Raw genomic sequence first — 12396 nt, forward strand, 5'->3', positions numbered from 1 at the left:
GTATCTCAGGAAACATTGCAAAAATGTAAGGTTACAGATTACGTAATGGATGGCACAAATGGTGTTTAAACATGAAACAATACAGAGTAGTTAAATGTATGTATGCATCAAATTATTCTCCGTAATAAGGCATATTGTTCTTATTCTGAAAAGGTCATTTAATGTTATTTTTTCCACGTATAAAATAGAATATAAAAATACAATATAAACTTGTTACAGATGTTATGCATATGTCCATCATTTTTTTTACTTTTTGTTCTAAGGCACACAAAAAAAAACGCCAACAGTGAATCAATCTCAGGTACAAAAGCAACAAACGCACCCGCGGGAGGCAGCGGTCAAAGAGTGGACACACATGCAAATAAATGTACATATAAAATGTATATCTCCCTATTCAAAACAAAGAAAACCACCAAACAAAACAATAACATAGTAACACTGTTGAGCCGAGGCCTCATTCTCTCCAATCAAAGACATCGTAACTGGAAGTGGATGAGATCTACCCATATGGCTGAATGCTTCAATACTGGAACGCACCGCTTTTCAACGCCGGGTTTCTGGGACCCTCAGGGGGTCCACAATCTGAAATGGAACCTTATACGGGTCTGTAACTCAGAGGGTAAACACATGGTTTACGCTCCGAGTTACAGACGGACCCCCTATGTTGAGAAACAATGCTGTTTAATGCACTTTCCTTTCAGTTGAGCCACGTTTTGGCACTAGAAGAACACGTGTGTTCAACGATAACATGTAAAACTACTATTATTCCTATTAGGTTTGTAACATTAATCCGTTATATTGTTAATAAATAAAGGCACTGTTTCGTTGTACGTCAAAGCTCCTACTTGCAGCGTTTTATAATAGGCAAACTCTGTGGAAAGAGGAAGGCAGTCTGCTACACTTAGACAAGAGGGCTAGGATCTCCCCTTGTGTGTGTGCGTGTGCGTGTGAGCTCAGGTGTGACATACATTTGTGCGTGTCGATTCAATGTCGTGCATACGGGCGTAACAGGAGAGAGGAATTGAGGTATGATAAACATGAGATGAGTTGCATAATGTGTAACTGTGACGATTTAGCCTTCCCATCTACAAACACTTAAAGGGATATCTTGGCTTTTTTCCTCCTCCATTCTACTTAGATATTTTTCTAACATACACATCGTTGCTGTTGGGCAGAAACCTTTTATCTCCCGACAGTTTCAGACTTACAAGGTTTCCACGCGACAGCAACGATATACTATGTTTAATATATGTATACATATTCACTCCGAGTGCTTTTGCCACATTGAGTTTCTACACGGCTAGTTAGCATTCCTCCTACATCCCAGTGGAGACTAGCTGCAAGCTAACGACGTGACAAAACGTGACAAATGCCCCCCGCCCGACAAACACAAAAATAGCACAACTCAAATACACCAAAAACCTCAAAATACCCATTTTAGAGTTTAGTGTTCATCAAGGAGGAGGGTCAATATGGAGGATAAGTACAATTATCATCATTATCAGTGTAGTTACCACGCAATTAGCATAGTCATTCATTAATATGGTGTCACATGGGGACTGGGGACAGTGGTGGACAATAAACTAAGTACATTAACTTGAGCACTGTACTGAAAGTACATTTTAGTTTTTAGTATATATACTTGTACTTGAGTATATGTAATTTTTAGATACTTATGACTTTCACTCTACTACATTTCACTTTCACTCTACTACAAAGACAAAATTGTGTACTTTTGACTCCACTACTTTTCAATGAAGGGGAAAAGAAAAAAGTACATTATGAATTAAACACTTAGGCCATATTTAAAACACAGTGGAAAAATAGCCTGATCAAGTATCTATACTATCTAGACTCAAGTACTATTGTCCACCACTGGGGGCAGAGGAGTGCAGATCAGGGGGTTGGCACGATCGGCCCTTCAGACCAGATCAGCTCAGAGACGGGTTTTGGCCCCGAACCCGTGGCGGATGGGGAACACGTTACCCCAATAAAAATCTACTGGTTGTATGGGAGTTGTGGGGGAGGGAGGGGGGGGGGGGGGGGGGTTCACAAACATTGATCATTTCACGATCAATGAAGAATGGGAAACAACTCAAAAAAGGATTGGGCTTTTTTTTTGACTGTTGGGCTGGGAATGACAGCTTCTTAAAACCAGTAATTCTCAAACATAAAAAATGTCAGGGACCCCCAGAGTGGTCCACATTTAGGCCACGGACCCCCATAACTCTTGAGAGCGTACAAATGGAACCGAACGGACCCGTTACGGGTCCGTTCGGTTCCATTCGTACGCTCTCGAGAGTTACAGAACCCCGAAAGTGCTCCATTTGGTTCCCAAACTATCAATCAGTTAGATGGGGACTCTCTGGAACCACCGCAAGGACCCCCGCGGGGGTCCCCGTCGAACCGCTGTCTTAAAAGTGACAGCTTAGCATCGGGGGGGGGGGGGGATGGGGAGGAAGGCACGATTGGCTAGGACTCGGAGATAGGCGGGGTCCCACATGATGGCGGTCCCTCTGGATTGGCTGGTTGGACAAGTTGTTCCCATTGTGCAGTAGTAGTAGTAGTGGTCTCTGGTTGGCTTGACCGGGGGGGATTGGCTGGGGGGCCGCGGTGGCCAATGAGAGCGCGGCGCCAGGGCAGGCAGAGATGGGCGGGATCACCAGTTGGGCGGAAAGGTCAGAAGGTCAAGGGGTCATGGGTTAGTTGCCGTGGCAGCTAGAGTTAGACATACAGAAGGACGGGACAGACGAGGAAAAAAACGAAGTAAAAAAAAAAAGAAAAAAGAAGAAGAAGAGAGGAAGGGAACATAAAAGGGGGGAGGGGGGGACATAAAAAAAAGAAAGAAAAACAAAGATAGAAGAGAGATTAGTTTCAGCTAGTGGCGTCAGGGTGATAATCATTACAGCATCTACCGCAGTCACACAGTGGGAGGGGGGCGGGGCCTCAGCTCGGGGGGGCAGATTAGCGGCCGCGATCGCGCGTTTTAAGAACGCGCCTGCGCCATATTGTTTTTAGTTGTTGTTGCCAGTTATATGCAATGCTCGGCACGTTTTCCCCCAAATTAACCGCCTTGTTTGCCGTCTTATTGGTGCGTGCTGCAGTGCGATCGATCGCAGGCCTGACGGCCTTCGTAAGCACGGAATAACCATTCATTAACGCTTACGTCAGCCACCGAAGATTGACTTATAAAGGGATAGTTCACCCAAAAAAAAAAAAAAAAATTCAATCGATTAGTCACCCCAAAAAAAAAAAAATTCATGGATAATTTGGGGTTTTTGTCGCATTCCTAAGCCAGCGGACCGGTAGGCAGCGGTTCCGGTAGGAGACACAAAGGAGACTCCTACAGGAATCGCTGCAGGTCATCAAATTATTGGTTTAGGAATGCGACAAAAATAAAAAATATATCCATGAATTTAAGTCTCCATGGAGGTGACTAATCGATAGGAAAAAAGTCATTTTGGGGGTGAACTATCCCTTTAAGGAATGGGCGTTTATGCATGCTCATATCTGCTTATGAAGGTCGGCCTTTTGGTTTGGGGGGGGTGGGGGGGGGGTAGTGGTTTAGTTGGGGGTCCCCTCCTACTGTGTAACTGCTGCTCCACAGTAAAATCCTCAGCGGTAATATAACTCAGAGAGCGTACACACCTGGAACCGAATGGACCCCGAAAAGAGTCGATTTGGCTCCATTTTGCACGCTTTCCCAGTTAAGTCAACGCCGTGGATTTGATTGTGTACAGTGATTACTATTCATGCTAGCTGGGCTAACACCTGGCACAGACAGACACCAAAACCATGGACAGAGAAGAAGACATAGCATGGTTTCATCTGTGTGAGAGAGAGAGTGGTTTGTTTGTTTGTTTTTTTTAATCTCTAAAAAAGAAGGCTGACGGGTCTAACTCCCACCGTGACAAATTAGAGGTAATGTTTAGCAGCAGGCAGACAATCTGGATGATTAACTGTTGTGATTGAGTCAAGGTTTTATTGATTATGATTCCGGCTCCACTGCCACAATGAGGTTATTAGAAAAACTGCAGCTAAGATACTACGGTGAAGCAGAAGAGGCCCAAATGTAAAAGGAAAAAACAAGTGATGAGGTGGTTAAAAAGATGGTGATTTGTTTTGTTTTTTAGACGGAATTAAAGAAATAGAATTATCAAAACAGACATTGTTCTAACTACGGTAATAATTTAGAGGCTTTGGTTCGCTTTAGAGGTTTGTTTTTCAATATTCAACTTTATTGCCTTTTAGAGATTTTTGAAGTTTTTTTTTTTTTTTTTCGTTCACTGTACAATAACATGAGCGCCACTGCTCAAAAAACACACAACAGGGCATCTATAGCTATAGTCTGTTTCTATTGCATACAGTCATGAGGCCAGAAAGAAAAAAAGAAACAAATAAATTGGAGAGGGACACCTTTTTTGATATAAATACATAAGAGTACAGTACTGTGTCCCAATGCGATCCTCTCTACTGCTAAAAACTGTACCGTTGGAAGTTTACATGGATACTCTTTACCTATAAAAAGTATAATGTAAAAAATGGAATAAAAGAATGCAGGGTAAAATCCGTGTTGATTTAAAACAAATCCAACACTGAAGGACTTTACCGCGCATGTATTTACGAGCGACCTTTAAGTTAAAGGGGAATTTCGCCCGACGGTTTTCGTACCTTTTCTATGATGTTATGACACCCTAGGACGAATGGTGCGGTAGAAAAAAATCATAATTCCATAACGAGTCAAACGCAGCTAAAAACCTGAGCGTATAGGCTGTGTGCTAGATTGCCTATTTTAATATCTTTTTCCCCCTTTTTTTTGGTGAGATCTGAAAGAGGTGGTGCCATGGTTTTGCACTTTTTCTGTCTTTCATGTGTCTACGAGGTTGATAGAACTTCATTAAGCCCCCTGGTGGTGTTTTTATGTCTTCTCTGACTATTTTGAGTTTCTTCCTGGAGGCTGAAACCTTGAGGGTCAAACGTGGCAATAGAAAAACAGCGCTTTAGTGACATAGTAGAAATATACCCTCCCCCTCATTATCATAACACAACAGGTGTGGGCATGAGGAGGAGGAGGGACTAGGACAGGTGGGAGGTGCTAAGGTGAGAACCAGGTATACTTAATGAACTGGAGGCGTGTCCACATAAAAACATAATTTTAACACTTTCTGTACACTTTTTTGAAAAAAATCTTCCTCCTAGTGTAACCATAATACCTGATTATTATGTTTTAGGGGGGGGAAAAAATCACTGAAAATCACGGCACTCCATCTTTAAGTTTATGTCGGATGCGCATCTCCGGAAGTCTCGCAAGACGAGATTTCACACGTGACGTCGTCCACGTCACTTTGGTGGCCCGTTTGGGACAAAAACAACGTGGAGCGTTCACTGTCCTTAAGAACGTTAGATCTCACAAAAAAAAACAAAAACATTAAAATAGGCGATCTAGCACATGGCCTATACGCTTGGGTTTTAGCTGCAGTTCAATCGTTATGGAATTATGCATTTTTCAACTATACCACTCGTCCTGGGATATCATAACATCATAGAAAAGTTAAGAAAACCGTCGGGCGAAAATCCCCTTCAAGAAGCTCAAAACAAAAACAAAAACATAAAGCACTTAAAATCCTTAACATCCCTATTTACATATTTATTTTTGCAGCTAAATACATAGCATCAGCACCACTCCCACTAAGGAATATATACTGTATATGAAGGATGTAAACAGCCCAGTGGGCGTGTGATAAGACAACAGACTAAAGTATATAATCATGTCATAATAATATAAAAGAGCTTATAACACAGAATTCAGTAGTAATCACACACTGCTGTTTTTTTTAGTATTTGGAAAAAACAAACAAACAAAAAAGATTTTCTCATCAAGTAACCGTCTTTAAAAGGAACAATAGCTTTTTCAAGTGTTACGCTATATTGAGATGGACACAAAACGAGGATAAAGTTTATCAAAAGAAAAGGAAAATCAATCTGTTTTTTTTTCTGGTTTTTCATGGAATGATAAGTTGATCTGAATGTTAAAGGACAACTTCACCCATTTTCAATGTAATCTTCATATAATTGGTCCTCACTGATGCTCATGATTTAAAAAATGGTTTTATTTCTGTCTACTCACTCTGTGTCTCAGAGGAGGGGCTGTGGACAGTTCAGAAACCCGCCTACCAGTGACATCATCGATGGGGAATCCAAGCTAATAAAAACGCCATTGTTCTCGTGTTGATAAAAAAAAATCCTTATTTTAACCATTTTATCATGAGCATTAGTGAGGACCATTTACATGAAGTTGGGTTGAAAAATGTGCGAAGTCGTCCTTTAAACCCAAACGGCCTCGTCTGTAGGTCGAAAAGGCAAACGATGAGAAAAGGAGAGAAAAAAAACAACAAAAAAAGGCTTCAGTCAGTCACAAGGACCGTCACATGAATGTAATGACCCATTCTAATTGAGAAGGCCCGCCCACAAGCATTCTGCTTCATCTAATTGGTGGGCAGAGAGCTTGCCACCCCCCCCCTCTCCTCCGCCACTCATTCTCATGGACTGTGCTTATCATTGAGACCAATCTGTTTCACATTATATCTATCACTGCATCAGTGTGTGACCTTTTGTTTATGTCTGACCATACCGAGGTGCTCTGAGCACGCCGTGTTACCACAGTATGTAAACTGACACTGGTTCACACACACACACACACACACACACACACACACACACACACCACGCATCACGTGTGCACGTGCACACAGATCATGCACGGGTACTTACGCACATATACACAGGAATGCACCCTTTCGCGACACACACACACACACACACGTGCGCATGTGCACACAGATCATGCACGGTCGGGAACTCGCGCACATACACAGGAATGCACCCATTCAGACATTCACACGCACACGTTTGTATTACTACACTTGCGAGGACGTCGACATTTTAGGAGGGCATTGAAAAATAGCCCGAAGAATAGCAGATCTACAAGCTTGTAGAACGGCTATCTTTCGGTGTGTGACATCGCCACTAAGTATGAAATAGGGAAATCCATCCTCCCTAACCACCAACCCCCTAAAACTAACCTCTAAATGTCTAATCCTGACACTAACCACAACAGGGAAACACTGGCTATGCATTCCATGTCTATAATGCATTATAAACATACTTGTAATGCATGATAATCTGCTTATAACGCTGTATAATTATAGTTATAAGAACTCATAAATATTCATAATGCTTTATAACAATAATCATAACACATTATAAAGCATTCTATAATGACTTATAAGGTCAAGTGTAAATGCATTGTGATATGCATATAACACTGTATAATTACAGTTATATAAGCACTCATAATACATTATAAACCGTTTTATAATGACACTTTCTATGCATCCCATGTTAATTCATTTATAGGACCCAAAACATATTATTTAACCACACGTTTTTCTTGTGAGGAGGACCGGGAACTAGTGATGTGTCGTTCATGATCCATTTGTTAAAAATAACTAGTTCATTTGCCGTGAACGTGAACGAGCTCGTTCACTTTCTGAAACTGTTACGTTCACGCGCGACGTGAAAAAAAAAAACGCTCCCGCGATGATGTTTTACAAACATTATAAAACATACTGTAACCACTTTAGCCCTATTTTATACCTAGGCTATTTGAAAATAGCAGATCTACAAGCTCACAACGCGTCGCGACGCGTTGTGAGCTTGTAGATCGTCTATTTTCAAATTATGTTAGTACTTTTACTTTTGGTACTTTAAGTATATTTTGATGCCAATACCTTTGTACTTTTACTCGAGTAAATGTTGAACACTAGAAAATAGCGCTACTGAACGAGAACGTGAACGAATCATTTGAACGAATCATTGCCGTGAACGTGAATAAAATCGTTCGTTCACTGAAATGAACCTTTTTTTCCACTACCGGGAACATGGCCATCCCCACAGCATCATCTATTTATCAAATTATACTATACTTGTGGGGACATTAGGTCAGTGGTGGAAAAAAGTACTCAAGATATTTTACTTAAGTAAAAGTAAGCAATACCACAATACAAAAATACTCTTTAACAAGTAAAAGGCCTGTGTTCGAAATGTTACTTGAGTAAAAGAACAAAAGCATTGGCATCAAAATATACTTACAAGGTACCGAAAGTAAAAGTACTAAAATGTTTGAAAATAGCAGATCTACAAGCTCACCGATGCGACGCGTTGTGAGCCTGTAGATCGGCTATTTTCAAATAGCCTATAGGTATAAAATGGGGCTGAAGTGGTTAATGTATGTTTTATAATGTAATAATGTATATCTGCAAAGTAACTAGTAACTAAAGTTTTCAAATAATTGTAGTGGAGTAAAAGTTTGCCTCTGAGATGGAGTAGAAGTAAAAGTACTGAACATTTTAAATACTCGAGTAAAGTAACTTAAGTACAGTACTTGAGTACATGTTACTTTACACCACTGCATTCGGTCCTAACGAGTATAGTAATACAAACACACACACACACACACGCACAGAGTGTCTGGTGAGCTAACTAACCTCTGTCTGTAGTCACTACCCTTTGGTAAGGATGGATTCTCATGTCGTGGCGTCGAACCTTAGCCGCCATGGCACCTGCTCACAGCAGAGCCACGCCATTGGCCAAAACAGAGCACACAACAACGGGTTACTTCATGATTGGACAGATAGGACTAGAGGCCGACCCACGTTGTCTGTCCGGACCCATAGATCATAAGGTCCTTTTTTGCCTTTTTTTTTTGTGGTGGTAAAAAAAAAAGTGTTTATCAAAAAAGTTATTTGTTAAATGTTCTCAAATTGAGACTTTAATAAAATCTAAAGCTTTTCAAATTGATTTGAACGTTTTGCATCTTTTTCACAAATCATCGAGTCAAAACATCGTTATAATCAGAGGGGGGGGGGGGTCTAGGACTCAAAAATCGGCCCCCAAAAATCGGATGCAAAAATTGGTCCGATTTGTTTTTGGGGTCCGGACCCCAAAACCGTGTCATGGGTCGGGCTCTAGACTGGACAGCAGGCTTCATCAACATCACACAGTCAGCCCAGAACACAACATAGCACCTACATCAGTACAACCAGGCTTTTTACTACACACTTTAAGGCAGTGGTTCTCAAACCTTTTTCATGTCAAGGACCCCCCTGGTTTACCATGTATTAAGCCACGGACACCCCCCTATAACTTCTGAGAGCGTACACTCAAGAGTTACCAATCATTTTGCTGGGGACCCCCTGTAGCCCCCTCAAGGACACCTGGGGTCCCTTTCAACCTGGCATTCCTATTATATATGTATTTAAAATTGCAAAAACATTTGTCCTATGAGAAGTATATAGTGTGTGTGGGTGGGTGGGTGTGCATGTGTGCACATATGTATGTGTGTGTGTGTGTGTGTGTGTGTGTGTGTGTGTGTGTGTGGGGGGGGGGGGGGTCTCAGCGTTTGTCCAATGTATGAAGGGGGGGCTCCGAGGAAAAAAGGTTGCGAACCACTGATTTAAGGGTTAAAGAGTGAAAATAACAACAAATAAAGGTCTAAGAGATATCATTTCTACTCTTTCTGTGGACATCTACACTGAGCTTTATTACTCTGAGAACGTGAACTTTGTCCACTAATTTCAATATAGATTCAACCTTGAAGGTTGGTTCAAGGTCGCTGCGTATAGATCTATAAAACACACACGTTTCTTTAAAACACAAACAAACAGTGCTATCATACTGATATGTTAACTAAAAAGGGCAGCATCACAGTTACAAAGCTGAAGCTATTAAAGTGTTAAACACATTACGCTACCACACGCCGCAGCGCTAGCTAGCTAGCCGACACCATACGCTAATAAATAGATTAAATCACAAGGCTTGTGAAGAGAAGGAATGGACATTAAATCACTAAAGTAGAAAAACAAAAACAAAAAAACAAACAAACGTGGTCAACAAATCTGTCATCCTAAAGTATAAAAGGACATTTCAGTGTTTTGCTATAATAGGTCAGGCACATGTAGGGGGTTTTCTCTGCAAAGCCAGTCCATGTGTGTGTAGGGAGGTGTTTGCTATCATTTAGCCTTTGGTTGGGAATGCCATACCTGTTGAACAACAAAGAGAGAAGGTTACGGTTAGCTTAGCTCTCATAGCTCTGGTCCAGTGCCTCACTGAAGCCCTATAGACGAATCCACAGACGCGCTGCCTGTAGGCAGCCATAGCTGCGGTGTCAACGCTCCGCACCGCGACACCGCAGCAATGGCCGCCTACAGGCAGCAACAGGCAGCGCGTCTGTGGATTCGTCTATAGGCTCTAGCTATGCACAGCAGCCCATATTGGAAAGAAATTGGGCCGCTTTCTTAGTTTACCATCACAGGTGTTACCAATGATGCTAATTAAGATTGTGTTCCATTCTGGTCAAGCATAGAGTCAGGGTGCTGATATTGTGCATGTTGGCTCACTGCAAACACTCTGCTACACCAGTGGGTCTTAAAGTGTGGTCCAGGGACCCTCATTGTCTCCTTGAGGGGGTTCCAAATGGCCCCTTACGGGTGTGTAACTATAATGTCATGGGGGTACTACAAATTAAAGAGTTTGAGAACCACTGTGCTACTCTAAATGGAACAGAGCCTTCGTTAGTATCATTGGTAAGACCTGTGAAGGAAGTAAGGAAGCGCCCCAATTTCTTTCCAACATGGCTGCTCTGCATAGAGCCTAATGTATACTCTGTTGCACTACAAGGGCATTGCTTTGCCAACTGATTTTCAAGCTAACAACGTGTCATGATGCGGTGCGTTGTTAGCTTCAAAATCACAATACAGAGTATGAATCTGGCTTAACATCCTGTCAAAGACAACATTAACAACCCACAGTGAATTTCTCACCGCTTGCGTGCGAGTAAAAATAAAATACTAAAAACAAGCTTTTGCCACGTGCACAAGCTAGCGCAAACTGCCGACTCATAAACTGCATGGTGAAGCTATTTGTGTAAAACTGTTTGCTTTTCAGACAACAGTTGTAGAACAGAGACCACGGAGAACACTTTCCTCACTTGAAAAGCATCTTTACTTTTAATGAGTAATGAATGAGTAATGACAGCGTATGAAGGCCAGTCACAGATGAACACATGGTGATACATTCCCTGTGGGTTGTTAACATTCTTTAACAGGGCGTTAGTGAGGCTCTGGTCCAGCGCTGCATGCAACTCTGCATCACACATGTGCAATGGTGGACAGTCGGTAACTAATTACATTAACTCGAGTGCTTTACTTGAGTAAATGTTTTGAGTATCTGCACTTTAAGTGACTATGTGATTGTTTGGAGGCTTAGGAGGACTTTCACTACAAATATTGTACCTTTGTCTCCACTACTTGTCTATAGGAAAGTAGTGGAAACTACATTATGAATTAACCACTTAATCTCCATTTCAAAAATAGTGAAAATAGCAGATCTACAAGGTCACTATTTTTTCTATTTTAGATTTTTTTGGTGAAGATTTCATTGAGACATTTCAAGAAAGTAATACACTTATCTTAAAAACAAAATGTACCGTCTAATTTGTACTTTTGAATACTTACACTTAAGTATTTTTTTAAAACAAGTACTCCAGCACGTTAAGCAACTTTCGCTTGAGTAATATTTGAGCAGGTCAAGTATCTATACTTTGACTGAGTACTACTGGAGTCGAGCTCTTAGTCCACCACTGCAGATGTGTGTGTGTGTGTGTGTGTGTGTGTGTGTGTGTGTGTGTGTGTGTGTACACCTGCTAAAGGGTTTTATAAGTACCTAATACTCCAGACGAGTCGATGGGGCCGTACTCCAGTATGGAGGGGGTGAGCGTGTACGGGTACTCGTAGGGCGAGGCGTAGATGATGCCGGACTCGGGCCCTTGCTGCATCAGGTGCGGGTTGCCTCCCTGCATGAGGGCGGAGCTCTGTATCTGGCGGATCAGGGGCATGAGCGTGGGCGAGGACATGGACGTGGGGACGGGGTTCCGCTGCATCTGCTGCATCATCTGCTGCGGCGAGTGGGTGATCATCCGGGGCGCCTGGGGCGACGCCAGGGAGAACGTCATGGTGTGTGCTGCGCGCCGCACAAACGTACACACACACACACACACACACACACACACACAATGGATACGGGAGGAGAGGGGACAAAAAACACAGTCTATTTAACAGCAGAAACAGAGCTATTGTCCACATTAGATACAGTAGAACCCCTGTGTTACTGTGGTGACCAGTGGTGATGAGGTCATCCTTACGGGCCTTGATGTTGGCGTCTCTGTATGTTCCGTTCAGAATGGCCAGCTCCATCAGCTGCATCTTCTTTAGACTGTCCTCCCCCTCCGCCTGCACGCACGCATACACACACACACACACACAATGTCAAGAATGTTCA

General features: G+C 42.2%; 1 protein-coding gene across 2 annotated transcripts in view; it reads right to left on the reverse strand.

The window, feature by feature from the left end:
- Positions 1 to 2217: 2217 nt before the first annotated feature.
- Positions 2218 to 12396, reverse strand: part of qki2 (QKI, KH domain containing, RNA binding 2) — a 35163-nt gene continuing 24984 nt past the window's right edge. The window contains exons 5-8 of one of the 2 annotated variants that reach the window (XR_013934903.1): positions 12260 to 12347; positions 11782 to 12078; positions 8547 to 10100; positions 2218 to 2718 (exon numbers count right to left, since the gene is read on the reverse strand). Coding sequence is in view for 1 of the 2 variants with exons in the window: in XM_080456117.1 (XP_080312243.1) it covers positions 2696 to 2718; positions 8547 to 8621; positions 11782 to 12078; positions 12260 to 12347 (483 nt within the window). In the remaining variant the exon portion in view is untranslated. The remainder of the gene's footprint in view (positions 2719 to 8546; positions 10101 to 11781; positions 12079 to 12259; positions 12348 to 12396) is intronic. The other variant, XM_080456117.1, reaches the window with a different exon arrangement.

The sequence above is a fragment of the Gymnoscopelus braueri genome, assembly GCF_963280865.1.
Source record: "Gymnoscopelus braueri genome assembly, chromosome: 17".
NCBI lineage: Eukaryota > Metazoa > Chordata > Actinopteri > Myctophiformes > Myctophidae > Gymnoscopelus > Gymnoscopelus braueri.